The sequence below is a fragment of the Salmo salar genome, chromosome 14, assembly GCF_965601325.2.
Source record: "Salmo salar chromosome 14, fSalSal1, whole genome shotgun sequence".
In the NCBI taxonomy this organism is placed as follows: Eukaryota; Metazoa; Chordata; class Actinopteri; order Salmoniformes; family Salmonidae; genus Salmo; species Salmo salar.
The window spans coordinates 43,419,021-43,443,694 of NC_138304.1; the positions used below are offsets into that span (position 1 = coordinate 43,419,021).

The 24,674-nt window shown below is 46.3% G+C and overlaps 1 protein-coding gene across 1 annotated transcript; it reads right to left on the reverse strand.

Moving 5' to 3' along the window:
• Nucleotides 1-1,950: 1,950 nt before the first annotated feature.
• LOC106569650 (uncharacterized) lies at nt 1,951-24,083 on the reverse strand. The gene is made up of 4 exons (XM_082960992.1): nt 23,209-24,083; nt 9,241-9,501; nt 7,991-8,274; nt 1,951-6,027 (listed from the first exon to the last, which is right to left on the reverse strand). The coding sequence occupies exons 1-3, from the start codon at nt 23,553-23,555 to the stop codon at nt 8,085-8,087; spliced, it is 798 nt and encodes a 265-aa protein (XP_082817118.1). The 5' UTR covers nt 23,556-24,083; the 3' UTR covers nt 1,951-6,027; nt 7,991-8,084.
• Nucleotides 24,084-24,674: the final 591 nt, after the last annotated feature.

Consider the following 24,674-nt stretch of genomic DNA (forward strand, 5'->3'; position numbering starts at 1 on the left):
TGAAAGTAAATATTCATAGCTTTTTATTTCTTTAATAAACTGTTGCATGATGGAAGTATTTATAAACAAATACTTTTATTGAAAACAGGAAAGGGAGAGCTTTATTTCAAGCCTATTTGTGAGTTTATTATAGGTCAAGCCATGTGGTAACTAGCATCTTAATTAACATTGGGGGGGGGGGGGGGGGGGGGTTGTCACATTGATGTTGGGGTTGCTGGTCATAATCCATCCCCATTACTAAAGTACTAAATGAGTTGAAAAGACACCTAGAAAAACTACAGTCAAGTCCATAAGTACTTGGACTGTGACACACTGCATCATTTTGTCTCTGTACGCCACCACAATGGATTTGAAAGGAAACAATCAAGATGTGCTTTAAGTGTAGACTTTCATCTTTAATTTAAGGGTTTTGTCCAAAATATTGTATGAACCGGGTTGGAATTACAACCATTTTTTATACATAGCCCCTCCATTTTAGGGGCTCAAAAGTAATTGGACAAACTAACAATTATAAATTAAATTGTGAGTTTTAATACTTGCTTGTGTAAATCCTTTTCAGTCAATGACTGCCTGAAGTCTGGAAGCCATAGACATCACCAGATGCTGTGTTTCTTCCCTGGTGATGCTCTGCCAGGCCTTTACTGCAGCTGTCTTCACTTCCTGCTTGTTATTGGGGCGTTTTGCCTTCAGCAAGGGAAATGCATGCTCAATTGGATTCAGGTCACGTGATTGACTTGGCCATTGCAGAAGATTCCACTTCTTTGCCTTAAAAAAGTATTGGGTTGCTTTCGCAGTATGCTTCGGGTCCATCTGCACTATGAAGCGCAGTCCAATGAGTTTTGAAGCATTTGACTGAATCTGAGCAGATAATATAGCCCTAAACACTTCAGTATTCATCCTGCTGCTTTTGTCAGCAGTCACATCATCAACAAATACAAGGGAACCAGGCCCATTGGAAGCCATTCATGCCCACTCCATAACACTACCTCCACCATGCTTCACAGATGAGGTGGTATAGTATGCTTCGGCTCATGAGCAGTTCCTTCAGGTCTCCATACTCTTCTCTTCCCATCATTCTGGTACAAATTGATCTTTGTCTCATCTGTCCATAGGATGTTGTTCCAGAACTGTACAGGCTTTTTATAGATGTTGTTTGGCAAACTCTAATCTGGTCTTCTTGTTTTTGAGGTTTACCAATGTTTCCGTCTTGTGGTAAACCCTCTGTATTTACTCTGTCTTTTCTTGAATGCTGACTTTGACACAGATACCCTCCAGGAGGTAGGCATGTTATTGATCTGGCCAACTGTTGTGAAGGGGTTTTTCTTCACCAGGGAAATCATTATTCTGTCATCCACCACAGTTGTTTTCTGTGGTCTTCCAGGCCTTTTGGTGTCCCTGAACTCACCAGTGCATTCTTTCTCTTTAAGAATGTACCAAAAAGTTGATTTGGCCACACCTGTTTTTGCTATCTCTCTGATGGGTTTGTTTTGATTGTTCAGCCTAATGATGGCTTGTTTCACTGGCAGTGACAGCTCTTTGGACTTCATATTGAGGGTTAACAGCAACAGATTCCAAATGCCACACTTGAAATCAACTCTAGACCTTATATCTGTTCACTTGTAAACAAACTAATGAGGGATTAACACCCACCTGGCCATGGAACTGAGCAGCCAATTATCCAATTACTTTTGGTCTCTTAAAGAGGGACCACATATAAAAAGTGCTGTAATTCCTACACCGTTCACCCGATTTGGATGTAAATACCCTCAAATTAAAGCTGAAAATGTGCACTTTCAGCTCATATTCATTATTTAATTTCAATTCCAATATGCTGTGGTAGACAGCTAAAATAATAATAACTTGGTCAATGTCCACATTTTTATGGACCTGACTGTATTTTCCAGATGTTGAAAAGATGTCTATGTTTTCAAGTTTGGACAGCAAGCACAGCACAGTACAGTAGAGTTTAATTCAGCAGAGTACAGTCCAGTACAGTAGAGTACAGTGCAGTACAGAGTAATTCAGTAGAGTACAGTACAGTAGAGTTTAGTAGAGTCCATTGTAATTCAGTAGAGTACTGTACAGTGTAATAACATGTTTAATGTGTATAGTGCTTTTCATTACAACAACAATCTCAAAGACGCTCTTATAAACAAAACATTTTGGTTAGCCTATTGACAGTTCTGGCTGGAAGATCTTCCACAGCAGTCCAGAACAGTTGAATTCAGTACAGTACAGTACAGTTTAATTCCGTAGAGTACAGTACATTAGAGTACGGTACAGTTGTGTTTAATTACGCAGAGTATAGTACATTAGAGTACAGTACCATACAGTTGTGTTTAATTCAGTAGAGTACAGTACATTAAAGTACAGTACAGTTGCGTTTAATTCCGTAGAGTACAGTAGAATATAATACTAAAGTACTGCACTTCTACTGTACTGAACTGAACTATACTTCACTTTCTTTACTCTATTGTACTGTACTGAATACACTATACTTTTCTTCACTAATGCACAACTTTTTTTACTGTACTGTACTCTACTGTATACTGTGCTCTACTGTACTGCACTGTGCTGAATTAAACTCTACTGTACTGTACTCTGCTTAATTAAACTCTGCTGTACTGTAGTCTACTATATATTGTACTGTACTCTGCTGTATACTGTACTGTACTCTGCTGTACACTGCTATATACTGTACTCTACTGTATACTGTGCTGTATTGTATTGTACACTACTTTTCTTTACTGTACTCTACTGTATACTGTGCTGTACTGTACTCTGCTGTGTTGTATTGTGCTGTACTCTACTGTATACTGTGCTGTACTCTACTGTATACTGTACTATACTGTGCTGTACTCTAGTGTGCTGTATTGTACACTACTTTTCTTTAATGTACTATACTGTATACTGTACCGTACTCTACTGTATACTGTACAGTATACTATACTGTACTCTATTGTATACTGTGCTGTACTCTACTGTATACTGTGCTGTACTTGACGGTTTGCTGTATTGTACTCGACTGTGTGCTGTACTGTACTCGACTGTATACTGTGCAGTATTGTATTGTACACTACTTTTCTTTACTGTACACTGTGCTGTACTGTACTCTGCTGTGTTGTATTGTACTGTACACTACTGTATACCGTGCTGTACTCTACTGTATACTGTGCTGTACTCTACTGTATACTGTGCTGTACTCTACTGTGCTGTATTGTACTGTACACTACTTTTCTTTACTGTACTATACTGTATACTGTACTATACTGTATACTGTGCTGTACTCCACTGTAAACTGTACCGTACTCTACTGTATACTGTACCGTACTCCACTGTAAACTGTACCGTACTCCACTGTAAACTGTACCGTACTCCACTGTAAACTGTACCGTACTCCACTGTATACTGTACCGTACTCCACTGTATATTGTGCTGTACTCTACTGTGCTGTACTCTACTGTATACTGTGTTGTGCTCGACTGTATACTGTACTGTACTCGACTGTGCTGTATTGTACTGTACACTTATTTTCTTTACTGCACTCTATTGTAAACTGTACTATACTGTATACTGTGCTGTATTACACTGCCTACTATACTGTACTCCTCTGTACTCTACTGTATACTGTATTCTACTGTACTTGACTGTATACCGCACTGTATACTCTACTGTATACTCGACTGTATACTGTACTGTACTCGACTGTATACTGTACTGTACTCGACTGTATACTGTACTCGACTATATACTGTACTGTATACTGCACTGTATACTCTACTGTATACTGCACTGTACTGTACTCGACTGTATACTGTACTGTATACTGTACACTACTTTTCTTTACTGTATTCTACTGTACACTGTGCTGTACACTACTGTATACTGCGCTGTACACTACTGTATACTGTACTGTACTCCACTGTATACTGTACTGTACTCCACTGTATACTGTACTGTACTCCACTGTATACTGTACTGCACACTACTGCATACTGTACTGTACTCGACTAATGCTGTATTGTACTGTACTATACTGTATACTGTGCTGTACACTACTGTATACTGTGCTGTACTCGACAGTATACTGTACTCGACTGTATACTGTACTGTACTCGACTAATGCTGTATTGTACTGTACACTACTTTTCTTTACTGTACTCTACTGTATACTGTGCTGTACTCTACCGTATACTGTGCTGTACTCTACCGTATACTGTGCTCGACTAATGCTGTATTGTACTGTACTCTACTGTGCTGTACTCTACTGTATACTGTGCTGTACACTACTGTATACTGTGCTGTACTCTACTGTATACTGTACTGTATGCTGTGCTGTACACTACTGTATACTGTGCTGTACTGTTTACTGTGCTGTACACTACGGTATACTGTGCTGTACTCTACTGTGTTGTACTGTACTGTACACTACTTTTCTTTACTGTACTCTGCTGTGCTCTACTGTCTACTGTTCTGTCCAAAATTGTGAAACGTTGACATCTTTGATTGCTTCAGATGAACACACACACCTGTTTCTGTTTGAAAAAGTATTCCAGTTTACAACTTTATTTTTTTCACTTTAAAAAAAGATGTAATTTTCATCCAAATATCAGATGGTTAATGATTGTTCTATTAAGCATTGATATGATGATTTGAGTGGAGTAAGAACTACAATGTCGAAGCAAATATTAAACTACGTTCAATTTATTTTGACTTATTTATTTTTATTATGTTAGATAGAAATACTGTTCAATAAAGAAAGCATTTACTTTTTTTCGAAAACTTTCTAAATTGGTTCAATTGATGCTGAAAAACAAAAAGGCACACATTGTGACAACCAACCCCATACTGTGTGACAACCAACCCCATACTGTGTGACAACCAACCCCATACTGTCCTGACACCCAACCCCACACTGTCCTGACACCCAACCCCACACTGTCCTGACACCCAACCCCATACTGTCCTGACACCCAACCCCACACTGCCCTGACAACCAACCCCATACTGTCCTGACAACCAACCCCACACTGTCCTGACAACCAACCCCATACTGTCCTGACAACCAACCCCACACTGTCCTGACAACCAACCCCACACTGTCCTGACAACCAACCCCATACTGTCCTGACAACCAACCCCATACTGTCCTGACAACCAACCCCACACTGTCCTGACAACCAACCTCATACTGTCCTGACAACCAACCCCATACTGTCCTGACAACCAACCCCATACTGTCCTGACAACCAACCCCATACTGTCCTGACAACCAACCCCATACTGTCCTGACAACCAACCCCATACTGTCCTGACAACCAACCCCACACTGTCCTGACAACCAACCCCACACTGTCCTGACAACCAACCCCGGGATGGGGTTGCTTGTCACAAGTGGACAGAGTGTTTGATGGCTTATAACTCCATGTTGGAATAAGATATGAGGAGAAAAGGGTCCCCATTTCAACTCAAGACCTTGATATTTCTGTTAATTTTGAAAATACTCTTGTAAGATATACTGATGCTGAGAAATACACCAGAGTGAAACGTGTGTCAACCGACCAATCTCCTCAATTCTTCTTCTGTGCTAATATTCTTCTAAGTCCAGGAAAATGTTTTATTGTTTTATTCTCACATGACAGGCGAGACGGTGGTGGGCCGTTTCAGCCCATAAAAGGCCAACAGGGTCTCACACAGGTGCCTGTACCTGAGGCCGTACAGGTAGGGAGCCAGGGCCTTGGGGAGCACCAGGAGGATGTTACACACCACCAGGGATACCCACAGGTTGGCACGCAGGTCCAGGGCATCAAGGTGGCAGTAGAGCAGTAGCTTGATGAGAAGCACCAACATGGGTAGGAAGGACAGGATGAGGTGGAGATAGTGGATGAGGAATGTGCCTTTGGCCCGGGAGGAGCGTTCACCTCTCCACACGCCAGACATGCGGGTGCGATAGTACAGAACGATATAGCCAGAGAAGACCAGGAGCAGAATGAGAAGGACGCCTGTGACTGCCAGCAGCATGGACACCTGAGAATGACAATGTCATGTAATGAGACAGAAGCCAGTAGTATGCAAAAACACATACTGGTTTCACTTTACAATACATAAACTACATCTTAGACCAAAATAATAACTACACTACAGTCCCTGGTTCGAATCCAGGCTGTATCACATCCGGCCGTGATTGGGAGTCCTAGTTAAATAAAGGTTAAATAAATTTAATAAAAATATATTTTTGTAATATATACTGCTCAAAAAAATAAAGGGAACACTTAAACAACACATCCTAGATCTGAATGAAAGAAATAATCTTATTAAATACTTTTTTCTTTACATAGTTGAATGTGCTGACAACAAAATCACACAAAAATAATCAATGGAAATTCAATTTATCAACCCATGGAGGTCTGGATTTGGAGTCACACTCAAAATTAAAGTGGAAAACCACACTACAGGCTGATCCAACTTTGATGTAATGTCCTTAAAACAAGTCAAAATGAGGCTCAGTAGTGTGTGTGGCCTCCACGTGCCTGTATGATCTCCCTACAACGCCTGGGCATGCTCCTGATGATGTGGCGGATGGTCTCCTGAGGGATCTCCTCCCAGACCTGGACTAAAGCATCCGCCAACTACTGGACAGTCTGTGGTGCAACGTGGCGTTGGTGGATGGAGCGAGACATGATGTCCCAGATGTGCTCAATTGGATTCAGGTCTGGGGAATGGGCGGGCCAGTCCATAGCATCAATGCCTTCCTCTTGCAGGAACTGCTGACACACTCCAGCCACATGAGGTCTAGCATTGTCTTGCATTAGGAGGAACCCAGGGCCAACCGCACCAGCATATGGTCTCACAAGGGGTCTGAGGATCTCATCTCGGTACCTAATGGCAGTCAGGCTACCTCTGGCGAGCACATGGAGGGCTGTGCTGCCCCCCAAAGAAATGCCACCCCACACCATGACTGACCCACTGCCAAACCGGTCATGCTGGAGGATGTTGCAGGCAGCAGAACGTTCTCCACGGCGTCTCCAGACTCTGTCACGTCTGTTATGTGCTCAGTGTGAACCTGCTTTCATCTGTGACGAGCACAGGGCGCCAGTGGCGAATTTGCCAATCTTGGTGTTCTCTGGCAAATTCCAAACGTCCTGCACGGTGTTGGGCTGTAAGCACAACCCCCACCTGTGGACGTCGGGCCCTCATACCACCCTCATGGAGTTTGTTTCTGACCATTTGAGCAGACACATGCACATTTGTGGCCTGCTGGAGGTCATTTTGCAGGGCATTCGCAGTGCTTCTCCTGCTCCTCCTTGCACAAAGGCGGAGGTAGCGGTCCTGCTGCTGGGTTGTTGCCCTCCTAAGGCCTCCTCCACGTCTCCTGATGTACTGGCCTGTCTCCTGGTAGCGCCTCCATGCTCTGGACACTACGCTGACAGACACAGAAAACCTTTTTGCCACAGCTCGCATTGATGTGCCATCCTGGATGAGCTGCACTATCTGAGCCACTTGTGTGGGTTGTAGACTCCGTCTCATGCTACCACTAGAGTGAAAGCACCGTCAGCATTCAAAAGTGACCAAAACATCAGCCAGGAAGCATAGGAACTGAGAAGTGGTCTGTGGTCCCCACCTGCAGAACCACTCCTTTATTGGGGGTGTCTTGCTAATTGCCTATAATTTCCACCTGTTGTCTATTCCATTTGCACAACAACATGTGAAATTTATTGTCAATCAGTGTTGCTTCCTAAGTGGACAGTTTGATTTCACAGAAGTGTGATTGACTTGGAGTTACATTGTGTTGTTTAAGTGTTCTTTTTATTTTTTTGAGCAGTGTACATAAACCTTCTCACTCTTGAATGTAATTATTGTTTAGGTTTACACCAGAGGCAGAGGCAGACAACCCTGTTCCTATAGTGCTGCAGGTACTGCATGATTTTGTTCCAACTGTGCACCACACCAACTGAGCTAATTGATCAGTAATTGCTTAAATTCAACACACCTGGTCTTCCAGTTCGGTTAAAAAACATGAAGCACTGCAGGACCAGGGTTGCCTACCCTTGGTTTTCACAGTAATCTCCATTGCGATTGCTTGGTTATTTGATTGATTGACTGAGAGCCACCTGCATGGGAGTGGACTGGCTGACGGTGAGGACCAGCAGGAGGGGCAGGGAGCAGATCTGTAGGGAACAGGGTCCAGTAGAGTGGTACCACACAAGCACCCCTACAGACGCTGCTGGTAAGAACACAGATACAGCCCAGATACCAGCAATCGCCCTCCTCGTCCTACACACACACAGAGAGAGGGGGGGAGAAGAGGGGGGAGAGCGAGAGAGAGAAAGGGGAGAGAGAGAGAGGGGAGGAAGAGAGAGAGGGGAGAGAGAGGGGGGGAGAGAGGAGGAAGAGAGAGAGGGGGGAGAGAGAGAGGGGGAGAGAGAGAGAGGGGGGAGAGAGGGAGAGAGAAAGGGGAGAGAGAGGGGGAGAGAGAGAGGGAGAGAGAGGGAGAGAGAAAGGGGAGAGGGGGAGAGAGGAGGAAGAGAGAGAGGGGGAGAGGGAGAGAGAGAGAGGGGAGAGAGAGAGGGGAGAGAGGGAGAGGGGAGGAAGAGAGAGAGAGGGAGAGAGAAAGGGGAGGAGAGAGGGAAAGAGAAAGGGGAGGGGTAGAGAGGGGGGGAGAGAGAGAGACACAAAATGAGGTGGAAACTGAGCTGCACTTCCTAATCTCTTGCCAAATGTATGACAATATTAGAGACACATATTTCCCTCAGATTAAACAGACCCCCAAAGAATGTGAAAATATTGATATACTCCCATATCTATTGGGTGAAATACCACAGTGTGCCATCACAGCAGCAATATTTGTGACCTGTTGCCACCAGAAAAGGGCAACAAGTGAAGAATGAACACCATTGTAAATATTTATGTTGATTTATTTTCCCTTTTTTTACTTTATTTGCACATCGTTACAACACTGTATATAGTCATAATATGACACTTGAAATATCTATTCTTGTGTGAGTGTAATATTTACGGTTAACTTTTCATTGTTTATTTCACTTTTGTTTATCCATTTCACTTGCTTTGGCACAGCAGCAAGATTTGTGACCTGTTTCCACAAGAAAAGGGCAACCAGTGAAGAAGTGGAGGAAAGATGGAAGATAAATAACGGCTTCTCTAAACTCCATCCATTATAACATCATAGTGTGAAGTCATAAGAAGTACTGATAAAACTCTCCCAGCCCGTGTTCCCATTACCTGGAGACGGGCCACAGGGCGTAGTATCGAAGTGGAGCCATCACAGCCAGTGAGGTGTCCAGCACCATGGCCTTGGTACTGAAGATCCCAGCGCAGTACAGCAACCCCAGCAGGAAGAGGATGGTAGAGCACGCCCACTCTGACATCAGCACGCCCGTCGCATTCAGACAGGCACTCACCATGTACAGCGACACGAACAGCATGTCGCTTAGCAACGTATTGGCTAGGAGGAGGTAGCGGGTCTCCTGGCGCATCCAGGGGCTAGGAGGAGGAGGAGGTGGGGGGGAGGAGGAGGAGGTGGGGGTGGGGGGGAGGAGGAGGAGGAGGAGAATGATGAATGCTACATATGCCTAATTCCAAATCAACCTTACCCTAACCCAGGGGTTTCAAATCCATGGTGTCTGCAGGTTTTGGTTTATTCCATTCAATTAAGCCCTGGACAACCATGTGAGGGGAGTTCCTTACTAGTTAGTGACCTTAATTCATCAATCAAGTACAAGAGAGGAACGAAAACCTGCAGACACTCTGCCCTCAATGGAATGAGGTTGACACATACCCTAACCCTTATGTGCTTAAGATCTGAAAGCATTGGTTAAAACAGTAGCATTACCACACCTATCCATCAGGTCTACACACCATCACACCTATCCATCAGGTCTACACACCATCACACCTATCCATCAGGTCTACACACCATCACACCGATCCATCAGGTCTACACACCATCACACCGATCCATCAGGTCTACACACCATCACACCTATCCATCAGCTCTACACACCATCACACCTATCCATCAGGTCTACACACCATCACACCTATCCATCAGGTCTACACACCATCACACCGATCCATCAGGTCTACACACCATCACACCTATCCATCAGGTCTACACACCATCACACCTATCTATCAGGTCTACACACCATCATACCTATCCATCAGGTCTACACACCATCACACCTATCCATCAGGTCTACACACCATCACACCTATCCATCAGGTCTACACACCATCACACCTATCTATCAGGTCTACACACCACCACACCATCACACCTATCCATCAGGTCTACACACCATCACACCTATCCATCAGGTCTACACACCACCACACCATCACACCTATCCATCAGGTCTACACACCATCACACCTATCCATAAGGTCTACACACCATCACACCTATCTATCAGGTCTACACACCATCACACCTATCCATCAGGTCTACACACCACCACACCTATCTATCAGGTCTACACACCACCACACCATCACACCTATCCATCAGGTCTACACACCACCACACCTATCCATCAGGTCTACACACCACCACACCTATCTATCAGGTCTACACACCATCACACCACCACACCTATCATCAGGTCTACACACCATCACACCTATCCATCAGGTCTACACACCACCACACCTATCCATCAGGTCTACAAATCACCACACCTATCTATCAGGTCTACACACCATCCACCACCACCGGCTCCCCATCCCCACCAGGTCTACACACCATCACACCTATCCATCAGGTCTACACACCATCACACCTATCCATCAGGTCTACACACCATCACACCTATCCATCAGCTCTACACACTATCACACCTATCCATCAGGTCTACACACCATCACACCTATCCATCAGGTCTACACACCATCACACCTATCCATCAGCTCTACACACCATCACACCATCACACCTATCCATCAGGTCTACACACCATCACACCTATCCATCAGGTCTACACACCATCCCACCTATCCATCAGGTCTACACACCACCACACCATCACACCTATCCATCAGGTCTACACACCTATCCATCAGGTCTACACACCATCACACCTATCCATCAGGTCTATACACCATCACACCTATCCATCAGGTCTACACACCATCCCACCTATCCATCAGGTCTACACACCATCACACCTATCCATCAGGTCTACACACCATCACACCTATCCATCAGCTCTACACACCATCACACCATCACACCTATCCATCAGGTCTACACACCATCACACCTATCCATCAGGTCTACACACCATCACACCTATCCATCAGCTCTACACACCATCACACCTATCCATCAGGTCTACACACCATCACACCTATCCATCAGGTCTACACACCATCACACCTATCCATCAGCTCTACACACTATCACACCTATCCATCAGGTCTACACACCATCACACCTATCCATCAGGTCTACACACCATCACACCTATCCATCAGCTCTACACACCATCACACCATCACACCTATCCATCAGGTCTACACACCATCACACCTATCCATCAGGTCTACACACCATCCCACCTATCCATCAGGTCTACACACCACCACACCATCACACCTATCCATCAGGTCTACACACCTATCCATCAGGTCTACACACCATCACACCTATCCATCAGGTCTATACACCATCACACCTATCCATCAGGTCTACACACCATCCCACCTATCCATCAGGTCTACACACCATCACACCTATCCATCAGGTCTACACACCATCACACCTATCCATCAGCTCTACACACCATCACACCTATCCATCAGGTCTACACACCATCACACCTATCCATCAGCTCTACACACCATCACACCTATCCATCAGGTCTACACACCATCACACCTATCCATCAGGTCTACACACCACCACACCATCCCACCTATCCATCAGGTCTACACACCACCACACCATCACACCTATCCATCAGGTCTACACACCTATCCATCAGGTCTACACACCATCACACCTATCCATCAGGTCTATACACCATCACACCTATCTATCAGGTCTACACACCATCACACCACCACACCTATCATCAGGTCTACACACCATCACACCTATCCATCAGGTCTACACACCATCACACCTATCCATCAGGTCTACACACCATCCCACCTATCCATCAGGTCTACACACCATCACACCTATCCATCAGGTCTACACAGCATCACACCTATCCATCAGCTCTACACACCATCACACCATCACACCTATCCATCAGGTCTACACACCATCACACCTATCCATCAGCTCTACACACCATCACACCTATCCATCAGGTCTACACACCATCACACCTATCCATCAGGTCTACACACCACCACACCATCCCACCTATCCATCAGGTCTACACACCACCACACCATCACACCTATCCATCAGGTCTACACACCTATCCATCAGGTCTACACACCATCACACCTATCCATCAGGTCTATACACCATCACACCTATCTATCAGGTCTACACACCATCACACCACCACACCTATCATCAGGTCTACACACCATCACACCTATCCATCAGCTCTACACACCATCACACCTATCCATCAGGTCTACACACCATCACACCTATCCATCAGGTCTATACACCATCACACCTATCCATCAGGTCTACACACCATCACACCATCCCACCTATCCATCAGGTCTACACACCATCACACCTATCTATCAGGTCTACACACCACCACACCGTCACACCTATCCATCAGGTCTACACACCACCACACCATCACACCTATCCATCAGGTCTACACACCTATCCATCAGGTCTACACACCATCACACCTATCCATCAGGTCTATACACCATCACACCTATCCATCAGGTCTACACACCATCCCACCTATCCATCAGGTCTACACACCATCACACCTATCCATCAGGTCTACACACCATCACACCTATCCATCAGCTCTACACACCATCACACCATCACACCTATCCATCAGGTCTACACACCATCACACCTATCCATCAGGTCTACACACCATCACACCTATCCATCAGGTCTACACACCATCACACCTATCCATCAGGTCTACACACCATCACACCACCACACCTATCATCAGGTCTACACACCATAACACCTATCCATCAGCTCTACACACCATCACACCTATCCATCAGGTCTACACACCATCACACCTATCCATCAGGTCTACACACCACCACACCATCCCACCTATCCATCAGGTCTACACACCACCACACCATCACACCTATCCATCAGGTCTACACACCTATCCATCAGGTCTACACACCATCACACCTATCCATCAGGTCTATACACCATCACACCTATCTATCAGGTCTACACACCATCACACCACCACACCTATCATCAGGTCTACACACCATCACACCTATCCATCAGCTCTACACACCATCACACCTATCCATCAGGTCTACACACCATCACACCTATCCATCAGGTCTATACACCATCACACCTATCCATCAGGTCTACACACCATCACACCATCCCACCTATCCATCAGGTCTACACACCATCACACCTATCCATCAGGTCTACACACCATCACACCTATCCATCAGCTCTACACACTATCACACCTATCCATCAGGTCTACACACCATCACACCTATCCATCAGGTCTACACACCATCACACCTATCCATCAGCTCTACACACCATCACACCTATCCATCAGGTCTACACACCATCACACCTATCCATCAGGTCTACACACCATCCCACCTATCCATCAGGTCTACACACCACCACACCATCACACCTATCCATCAGGTCTACACACCTATCCATCAGGTCTACACACCATCACACCTATCCATCAGGTCTATACACCATCACACCTATCCATCAGGTCTACACACCATCCCACCTATCCATCAGGTCTACACACCATCACACCTATCCATCAGGTCTACACACCATCACACCTATCCATCAGCTCTACACACCATCACACCTATCCATCAGGTCTACACACCATCACACCTATCCATCAGGTCTACACACCATCACACCTATCCATCAGGTCTATACACCATCACACCTATCCATCAGGTCTACACACCATCACACCACCACACCTATCATCAGGTCTACACACCATCACACCTATCCATCAGCTCTACACACCATCACACCTATGCATCAGGTCTACACATCATCACACCTATCCATCAGGTCTACACACCACCACACCATCCCACCTATACATCAGGTCTACACACCACCACACCATCACACCTATCCATCAGGTCTACACACCATCACACCTATCCATCAGGTCTACACACCATCACACCTATCCATCAGGTCTATACACCATCACACCTATCCATCAGGTCTACACACCATCCCACCTATCCATCAGGTCTACACACCATCACACCTATCCATCAAGTCTACACACCATCACACCTATCCATCAGCTCTACACACCATCACACCATCACACCTATCCATCAGGTCTACACACCATCACACCTATCCATCAGGTCTACACACCATCACACCTATCCATCAGGTCTACACACCATCACACCACCACACCTATCATCAGGTCTACACACCATCACACCTATCCATCAGCTCTACACACCATCACACCTATGCATCAGGTCTACACACCATCACACCTATCCATCAGGTCTACACACCACCACACCATCCCACCTATCCATCAGGTCTACACACCACCACACCATCACACCTATCCATCAGGTCTACACACCTATCCATCAGGTCTACACACCATCACACCTATCCATCAGGTCTATACACCATCACACCTATCTATCAGGTCTACACACCATCACACCACCACACCTATCATCAGGTCTACACACCATCACACCTATCCATCAGCTCTACACACAATCACACCTATCCATCAGGTCTACACACCATCACACCTATCCATCAGGTCTATACACCATCACAACTATCCATCAGGTCTACACACCATCACACCATCCCACCTATCCATCAGGTCTACACACCATCACACCTATCTATCAGGTCTACACACCACCACACCGTCACACATATCCATCAGGTCTACACACCACCACACCATCACACCTATCCATCAGGTCTACACACCATCACACCTATCCATCAGGTCTACACACCACCACACCTATCCATCAGGTCTACACACCACCACACCATCACACCTATCCATCAGGTCTACACACCATCACACCTATCTATCAGGTCTACACACCATCACACCACCACACCTATCATCAGGTCTACACACCATCACACCTATCCATCAGCTCTACACACCATCACACCTATCCATCAGGTCTACACACCATCACACCTATCCATCAGGTCTATACACCATCACACCTATCCATCAGGTCTACACACCATCACACCATCCCACCTATCCATCAGGTCTACACACCATCACACCTATATATCAGGTCTACACACCACCACACCGTCACACCTATCCATCAGGTCTACACACCACCACACCATCACACCTATCCATCAGGTCTACACACCATCACACCTATCCATCAGGTCTACACACCACCACACCTATCCATCAGGTCTACACACCACCACACCATCACACCTATCCATCAGGTCTACACACCATCACACCTATCCATCAGGTCTACACACCACCACACCTATCCATCAGGTCTACACACCACCCCACCTATCTATCACACCACCACACCTATCCATCAGGTCTACACACCACCACACCTATCTATCAGGTCTACACACCACCACACCTATCTATCAGGTCTACACACCATCACACCACCACACCTATCATCAGGTCTACACACCATCACACCTATCCATCAGGTCTACACACCATCACACCTATCTATCAGGTCTACACACCATCACACCTATCCATCAGCTCTACACACCATCACACCTATCCATCAGGTCTACACACCATCACACCTATCCATCAGGTCTACACACCATCACACCTATCTATCAGGTCTACACACCACCACACCATCATACCTATCCATCAGGTCTACACACCATCACACCTATCCATCAGGTCTACACACCATCACACCTATCCATCAGGTCTACACACCATCACACCTATCCATCAGGTCTACACACCACCACACCATCACACCTATCCATCAGGTCTACACACCATCACACCTATCCATCAGGTCTACACACCACCACACCATCACACCTATCCATTGGGTCTACACACCATCACACCTATCCATCAGGTCTACACACCATCACACCTATCTATCAGGTCTACACACCATCACACCTATCCATCAGGTCTACACACCACCACACCTATCTATCAGGTCTACACACCACCACACCTATCCATCAGCTCTACACACCACCACACCTATCCATCAGGTCTACACACCACCACACCTATCCATCAGGTCTACACACCACCACACCTATCTATCAGGTCTACACACCATCACACCACCACACCTATCATCAGGTCTACACACCATCACACCTATCCATCAGGTCTACACACCATCACACCTATCCATCAGGTCTACACACCACCACACCTATCCATCAGGTCTACAAATCACCACACCTATCTATCAGGTCTACACACCATCACACCTATCCACCAGGTCTACACACCATCACACCTATCCATCAGGTCTACACACCATCACACCATCCCACCTATCCATCAGGTCTACACACCATCACACCTATCCATCAGGTCTACACACCATCACACCTATTCATCAGCTCTACACACTATCACACCTATCCATCAGGTCTACACACCATCACACCTATCCATCAGGTCTACACACCATCACACCTATCCATCAGCTCTACACACCATCACACCATCACACCTATCCATCAGGTCTACACACCATCACACCTATCCATCAGGTCTACACACCATCCCACCTATCCATCAGGTCTACACACCACCACACCATCACACCTATCCATCAGGTCTACACACCTATCCATCAGGTCTACACACCATCACACCTATCCATCAGGTCTATACACCATCACACCTATCCATCAGGTCTACACACCATCCCACCTATCCATCAGGTCTACACACCATCACACCTATCCATCAGGTCTACACACCATCACACCTATCCATCAGCTCTACACACCATCACACCATCACACCTATCCATCAGGTCTACACACCATCACACCTATCCATCAGGTCTACACACCATCACACCTATCCATCAGGTCTATACACCATCACACCTATCCATCAGGTCTACACACCATCACACCTATCCATCAGCTCTACACACCATCACACCATCACACCTATCCATCAGGTCTATACACCATCACACCTATCCATCAGGTCTACACACCATCACACCATCCCACCTATCCATCAGGTCTACACACCATCACACCTATCTATCAGGTCTACACACCACCACACCGTCACACCTATCCATCAGGTCTACACACCACCACACCATCACACCTATCCATCAGGTCTACACACCTATCCATCAGGTCTACACACCATCACACCTATCCATCAGGTCTATACACCATCACACCTATCCATCAGGTCTACACACCATCCCACCTATCCATCAGGTCTACACACCATCACACCTATCCATCAGGTCTACACACCATCACACCTATCCATCAGCTCTACACACCATCACACCATCACACCTATCCATCAGGTCTACACACCATCACACCTATCCATCAGGTCTACACACCATCACACCTATCCATCAGGTCTACACACCATCACACCTATCCATCAGGTCTACACACCATCACACCACCACACCTATCATCAGGTCTACACACCATCACACCTATCCATCAGCTCTACACACCATCACACCTATCCATCAGGTCTACACACCATCACACCTATCCATCAGGTCTACACACCACCACACCATCCCACCTATCCATCAGGTCTACACACCACCACACCATCACACCTATCCATCAGGTCTACACACCTATCCATCAGGTCTACACACCATCACACCTATCCATCAGGTCTATACACCATCACACCTATCCATCAGGTCTACACACCATCACACCTATCCATCAGGTCTACACACCATCACACCTATCCATCAGGTCTACACACCATCACACCTATCCATCAGGTCTACACACCACCACACCATCACACCTATCCATCAGGTCTACACACCATCACACCTATCCATCAGGTCTACACACCACCACACCATCACACCTATCCATCAGGTCTACACACCATCACACCTATCCATAAGGTCTACACACCATCACACCTATCTATCAGGTCTACACACCATCACACCTATCCATCAGGTCTACACACCACCACACCTATCTATCAGGTCTACACAGCACCACACCATCACACCTATCCATCAGGTCTACACACCACCACACCTATCCATCAGGTCTACACACCACCACACCTATCTATCAGGTCTACACACCATCACACCACCACACCTATCATCAGGTCTACACACCATCACACCTATCCATCAGGTCTACACACCACCACACCTATCCATCAGGTCTACAAATCACCACACCTATCTATCAGGTCTACACACCATCACACCTATCCACCAGGTCTACACACCATCACACCTATCCATCAGGTCTACACACCATCACACCTATCCATCAGGTCTACACACCATCACACCTATCCATCAGGTCTACACACCATCACACCTATCCATCAGCTCTACACACTATCACACCTATCCATCAGGTCTACACACCATCACACCTATCCATCAGGTCTACACACCATCACACCTATCCATCAGCTCTACACACCATCACACCATCACACCTATCCATCAGGTCTACACACCACCACACCATCACACCTATCCATTGGGTCTACACACCATCACACCTATCCATCAGGTCTACACACCATCACACCTATCTATCAGGTCTACACACCATCACACCTATCCATCAGGTCTACACACCACCACACCTATCTATCAGGTCTACACACCACCACACCTATCCATCAGCTCTACACACCACCACACCTATCCATCAGGTCTACACACCACCACACCTATCCATCAGGTCTACACACCACCACACCTATCTATCAGGTCTACACACCATCACACCACCACACCTATCATCAGGTCTACACACCATCACACCTATCCATCAGGTCTACACACCATCACACCTATCCATCAGGTCTACACACCACCACACCTATCCATCAGGTCTACAAATCACCACACCTATCTATCAGGTCTACACACCATCACACCTATCCACCAGGTCTACACACCATCACACCTATCCATCAGGTCTACACACCATCACACCATCCCACCTATCCATCAGGTCTACACACCATCACACCTATCCATCAGGTCTACACACCATCACACCTATTCATCAGCTCTACACACTATCACACCTATCCATCAGGTCTACACACCATCACACCTATCCATCAGGTCTACACACCATCACACCTATCCATCAGCTCTACACACCATCACACCATCACACCTATCCATCAGGTCTACACACCATCACACCTATCCATCAGGTCTACACACCATCCCACCTATCCATCAGGTCTACACACCACCACACCATCACACCTATCCATCAGGTCTACACACCTATCCATCAGGTCTACACACCATCACACCTATCCATCAGGTCTATACACCATCACACCTATCCATCAGGTCTACACACCATCCCACCTATCCATCAGGTCTACACACCATCACACCTATCCATCAGGTCTACACACCATCACACCTATCCATCAGCTCTACACACCATCACACCATCACACCTATCCATCAGGTCTACACACCATCACACCTATCCATCAGGTCTACACACCATCACACCTATCCATCAGGTCTATACACCATCACACCTATCCATCAGGTCTACACACCATCACACCTATCCATCAGCTCTACACACCATCACACCATCACACCTATCCATCAGGTCTATACACCATCACACCTATCCATCAGGTCTACACACCATCACACCATCCCACCTATCCATCAGGTCTACACACCATCACACCTATCTATCAGGTCTACACACCACCACACCGTCACACCTATCCATCAGGTCTACACACCACCACACCATCACACCTATCCATCAGGTCTACACACCTATCCATCAGGTCTACACACCATCACACCTATCCATCAGGTCTATACACCATCACACCTATCCATCAGGTCTACACACCATCCCACCTATCCATCAGGTCTACACACCATCACACCTATCCATCAGGTCTACACACCATCACACCTATCCATCAGCTCTACACACCATCACACCATCACACCTATCCATCAGGTCTACACACCATCACACCTATCCATCAGGTCTACACACCATCACACCTATCCATCAGGTCTACACACCATCACACCTATCCATCAGGTCTACACACCATCACACCACCACACCTATCATCAGGTCTACACACCATCACACCTATCCATCAGCTCTACACACCATCACACCTATCCATCAGGTCTACACACCATCACACCTATCCATCAGGTCTACACACCACCACACCATCCCACCTATCCATCAGGTCTACACACCACCACACCATCACACCTATCCATCAGGTCTACACACCTATCCATCAGGTCTACACACCATCACACCTATCCATCAGGTCTATACACCATCACACCTATCCATCAGGTCTACACACCATCACACCTATCCATCAGGTCTACACACCATCACACCTATCCATCAGGTCTACACACCATCACACCTATCCATCAGGTCTACACACCACCACACCATCACACCTATCCATCAGGTCTACACACCATCACACCTATCCATCAGGTCTACACACCACCACACCATCACACCTATCCATCAGGTCTACACACCATCACACCTATCCATAAGGTCTACACACCATCACACCTATCTATCAGGTCTACACACCATCACACCTATCCATCAGGTCTACACACCACCACACCTATCTATCAGGTCTACACAGCACCACACCATCACACCTATCCATCAGGTCTACACACCACCACACCTATCCATCAGGTCTACACACCACCACACCTATCTATCAGGTCTACACACCATCACACCACCACACCTATCATCAGGTCTACACACCATCACACCTATCCATCAGGTCTACACACCACCACACCTATCCATCAGGTCTACAAATCACCACACCTATCTATCAGGTCTACACACCATCACACCTATCCACCAGGTCTACACACCATCACACCTATCCATCAGGTCTACACACCATCACACCTATCCATCAGGTCTACACACCATCACACCTATCCATCAGGTCTACACACCATCACACCTATCCATCAGCTCTACACACCATCACACCTATCCATCAGGTCTACACACTATCACACCTATCCATCAGGTCTACACACCATCACACCTATCCATCAGGTCTACACACCATCACACCTATCCATCAGCTCTACACACCATCACACCATCACACCTATCCATCAGGTCTACACACCATCACACCTATCCATCAGGTCTACACACCATCCCACCTATCCATCAGGTCTACACACCACCACACCATCACACCTATCCATCAGGTCTACACACCTATCCATCAGGTCTACACACCATCACACCTATCCATCAGGTCTATACACCATCACACCTATCCATCAGGTCTACACACCATCCCACCTATCCATCAGGTCTACACACCATCACACCTATCCATCAGGTCTACACACCATCACACCTATCCATCAGCTCTACACACCATCACACCTATCCATCAGGTCTACACACCATCACACCTATCCATCAGGTCTACACACCATCACACCTATCCATCAGGTCTATACACCATCACACCTATCCATCAGGTCTACACACCATCACACCACCACACCTATCATGAGGTCTACACACCATCACACCTATCCATCAGCTCTACACACCATCACACCTATCCATCAGGTCTACACACCATCACACCTATCCATCAGGTCTACACACCACCACACCATCCCACCTATCCATCAGGTCTACACACCACCACACCATCACACCTATCCATCAGGTCTACACACCTATCCATCAGGTCTACACACCATCACACCTATCCATCAGGTCTATACACCATCACACCTATCTATCAGGTCTACACACCATCACACCACCACACCTATCATCAGGTCTACACACCATCACACCTATCCATCAGCTCTACACACCATCACACCTATCCATCAGGTCTACACACCATCACACCTATCCATCAGGTCTATACACCATCACACCTATCCATCAGGTCTACACACCATCACACCATCCCACCTATCCATCAGGTCTACACACCATCACACCTATCTATCAGGTCTACACACCACCACACCGTCACACCTATCCATCAGGTCTACACACCACCACACCATCACACCTATCCATCAGGTCTACACACCATCACACCTATCCATCAGGTCTACACACCACCACACCTATCCATCAGGTCTACACACCACCACACCATCACACCTATCCATCAGGTCTACACACCACCACACCTATCCATCAGGTCTACACACCATCACACCTATCCATCAGGTCTACACACCACCCCACCTATCTATCAGGTCTACACACCATCACACCACCACACCTATCCATCAGGTCTACACACCACCACACCTATCTATCAGGTCTACACACCATCACACCACCACACCTATCTATCAGGTCTACACACCACCACACCTATCTATCAGGTCTACACACCATCACACCACCACACCTATCATCAGGTCTACACACCATCACACCTATCCATCAGGTCTACACACCATCACACCTATCTATCAGGTCTACACACAATCACACCTATCCATCAGGTCTACACACCATCACACCTATCCATCAGGTCTACACACCATCACACCTATCCATCAGGTCTACACACCACCACACCATCACACCTATCATCAGGTCTACACACCATCACACCTATCTATCAGGTCTACACACCATCCCACCTATCCATCAGGTCTACACACCATCACACTCATGCATCCGATCTAAGGTACAATTTTGGATTTGGGGTGACTCACCTGGTCAGGATTCGGGTGAGGATGACAGGAATCACCAGAGAAACTGCCAGGAAGCCCAGGATGGGGCAAACATGCATGGCCCTGGATTGGCGCGGAGGCAGGAAGACGTGCCACTCGCGGGTGAACAGTTCCACCTGCCTCTGGAAGGAGTTGGTAGTAGTGTTTGTAGTGTCTGAGGTGTTGCCGCTGGTCTCAGAGGAGATTCTGCTATGTCTCTCAGCGTGGCCAGAGTTGTTGTACCAGGTCCCAAAGGCACAGAGGAGAGACAGGACCACTTGGTTCTCTTCAGCGGCCATCTCTACAGAGCTAACGTGCCGTCTCCCTCTTCTTTGTCCAGTGTCCACCATCCCCGACTGACTGTGTCAACAATGAGTTTGAGGAAATAGTGTTTTTCTTTTCTAATCAGGCCATTAGAGGTGATGCCACTGAGTGTGAAGTCTTCCATTAGGCAATCCACAGATCCGTTTGTTATTGGTCTCCTTGGACACCCAGATAAGGGCAAACAAGTCTTGAGGCAAATGGACAGAAATGCTACTTTGCCATAATATTACGGTCATAAAACCCCAGCTGTTGGGTGCTTATGTAGCTTGTTGACATCATATAATGTGTGATGATCATGTAGGTTGCATTTGGGTTATGTAGAATTGATTCAACCCCACCTACATTGTTTTTAAACAAGCTCAATGTTCAGTGCATGAAACAGTCCCAGCTACTTTAAAAGTATATGGGAAAGCAACAATAACAAGTACATTCTCAAAGTAGACACCCGACAAAACAAGCCATTTTAAAGTCTCCACATAAAGAGAGGAATATGGTATGCGGAAAGAGGCGCTGAACCTGCCAATGACGTTTCATTATTTGGGGAGATATTAGGAAAGACATTCCAGAACAATCACAAACATATAAAACAAAAATCATGGCCCCAAGACTTGCTAATCTCTCTCCATTACAATAACAGGGGAGGTTTGCATTTTATTTGGGGGGGGGGGGGGGGGATATGATATTTGTGCTTCTGTAACTTTCTAACTCATCAATATTCACAATTCTTTCAGGATTATCCATAATCAATGTAGCATCCACATTAATGTAAAAGTGTTTAGAAACATACTATATTCTTATTTACAATAAAAGTGACTCCAAAATGACACAATACATTATTTACCATTAATTTCTATTGGGCACAAAATAATCTGAAACACAACCAAAACAAACAGCAAATGGATCCAACCAATGTGTAGTCACAAGCTTAATGTAATCATTGCGTGCTATGAATATGGGACCAAATATTAAACTTATGACTACTTTAATACACAAGTGAATTTGTCCCAATACTTTTGGACCCCTAAAATGGGGGGACTATGTGTAAAAAGTGCTGTAATTTTTAAACGGCTCAGCCAGTATGGATGAAAATACTTTCAAATTACAGCTAACAGTCTGCACTTTAACCTGATATTCATTGTATCATT

Excerpts from the sequence above, each read along its gene's own strand:
- LOC106569650 (XM_082960992.1), bottom strand. The coding sequence starts at position 23,555 with ATGGTGGACACTGGACAAAGAAGAGGGAGACGGCACGTTAGCTCTGTA. Across the intron at positions 9,502-23,208 it reads CTCACCCGAATCCTGACCAG|CCCCTGGATGCGCCAGGAGA; the intron begins GTGAGTCACCCC and ends TCCTCCTCCTAG. Across the intron at positions 8,275-9,240 it reads GCCCTGTGGCCCGTCTCCAG|GACGAGGAGGGCGATTGCTG; the intron begins GTAATGGGAACA and ends GTGTGTGTGTAG.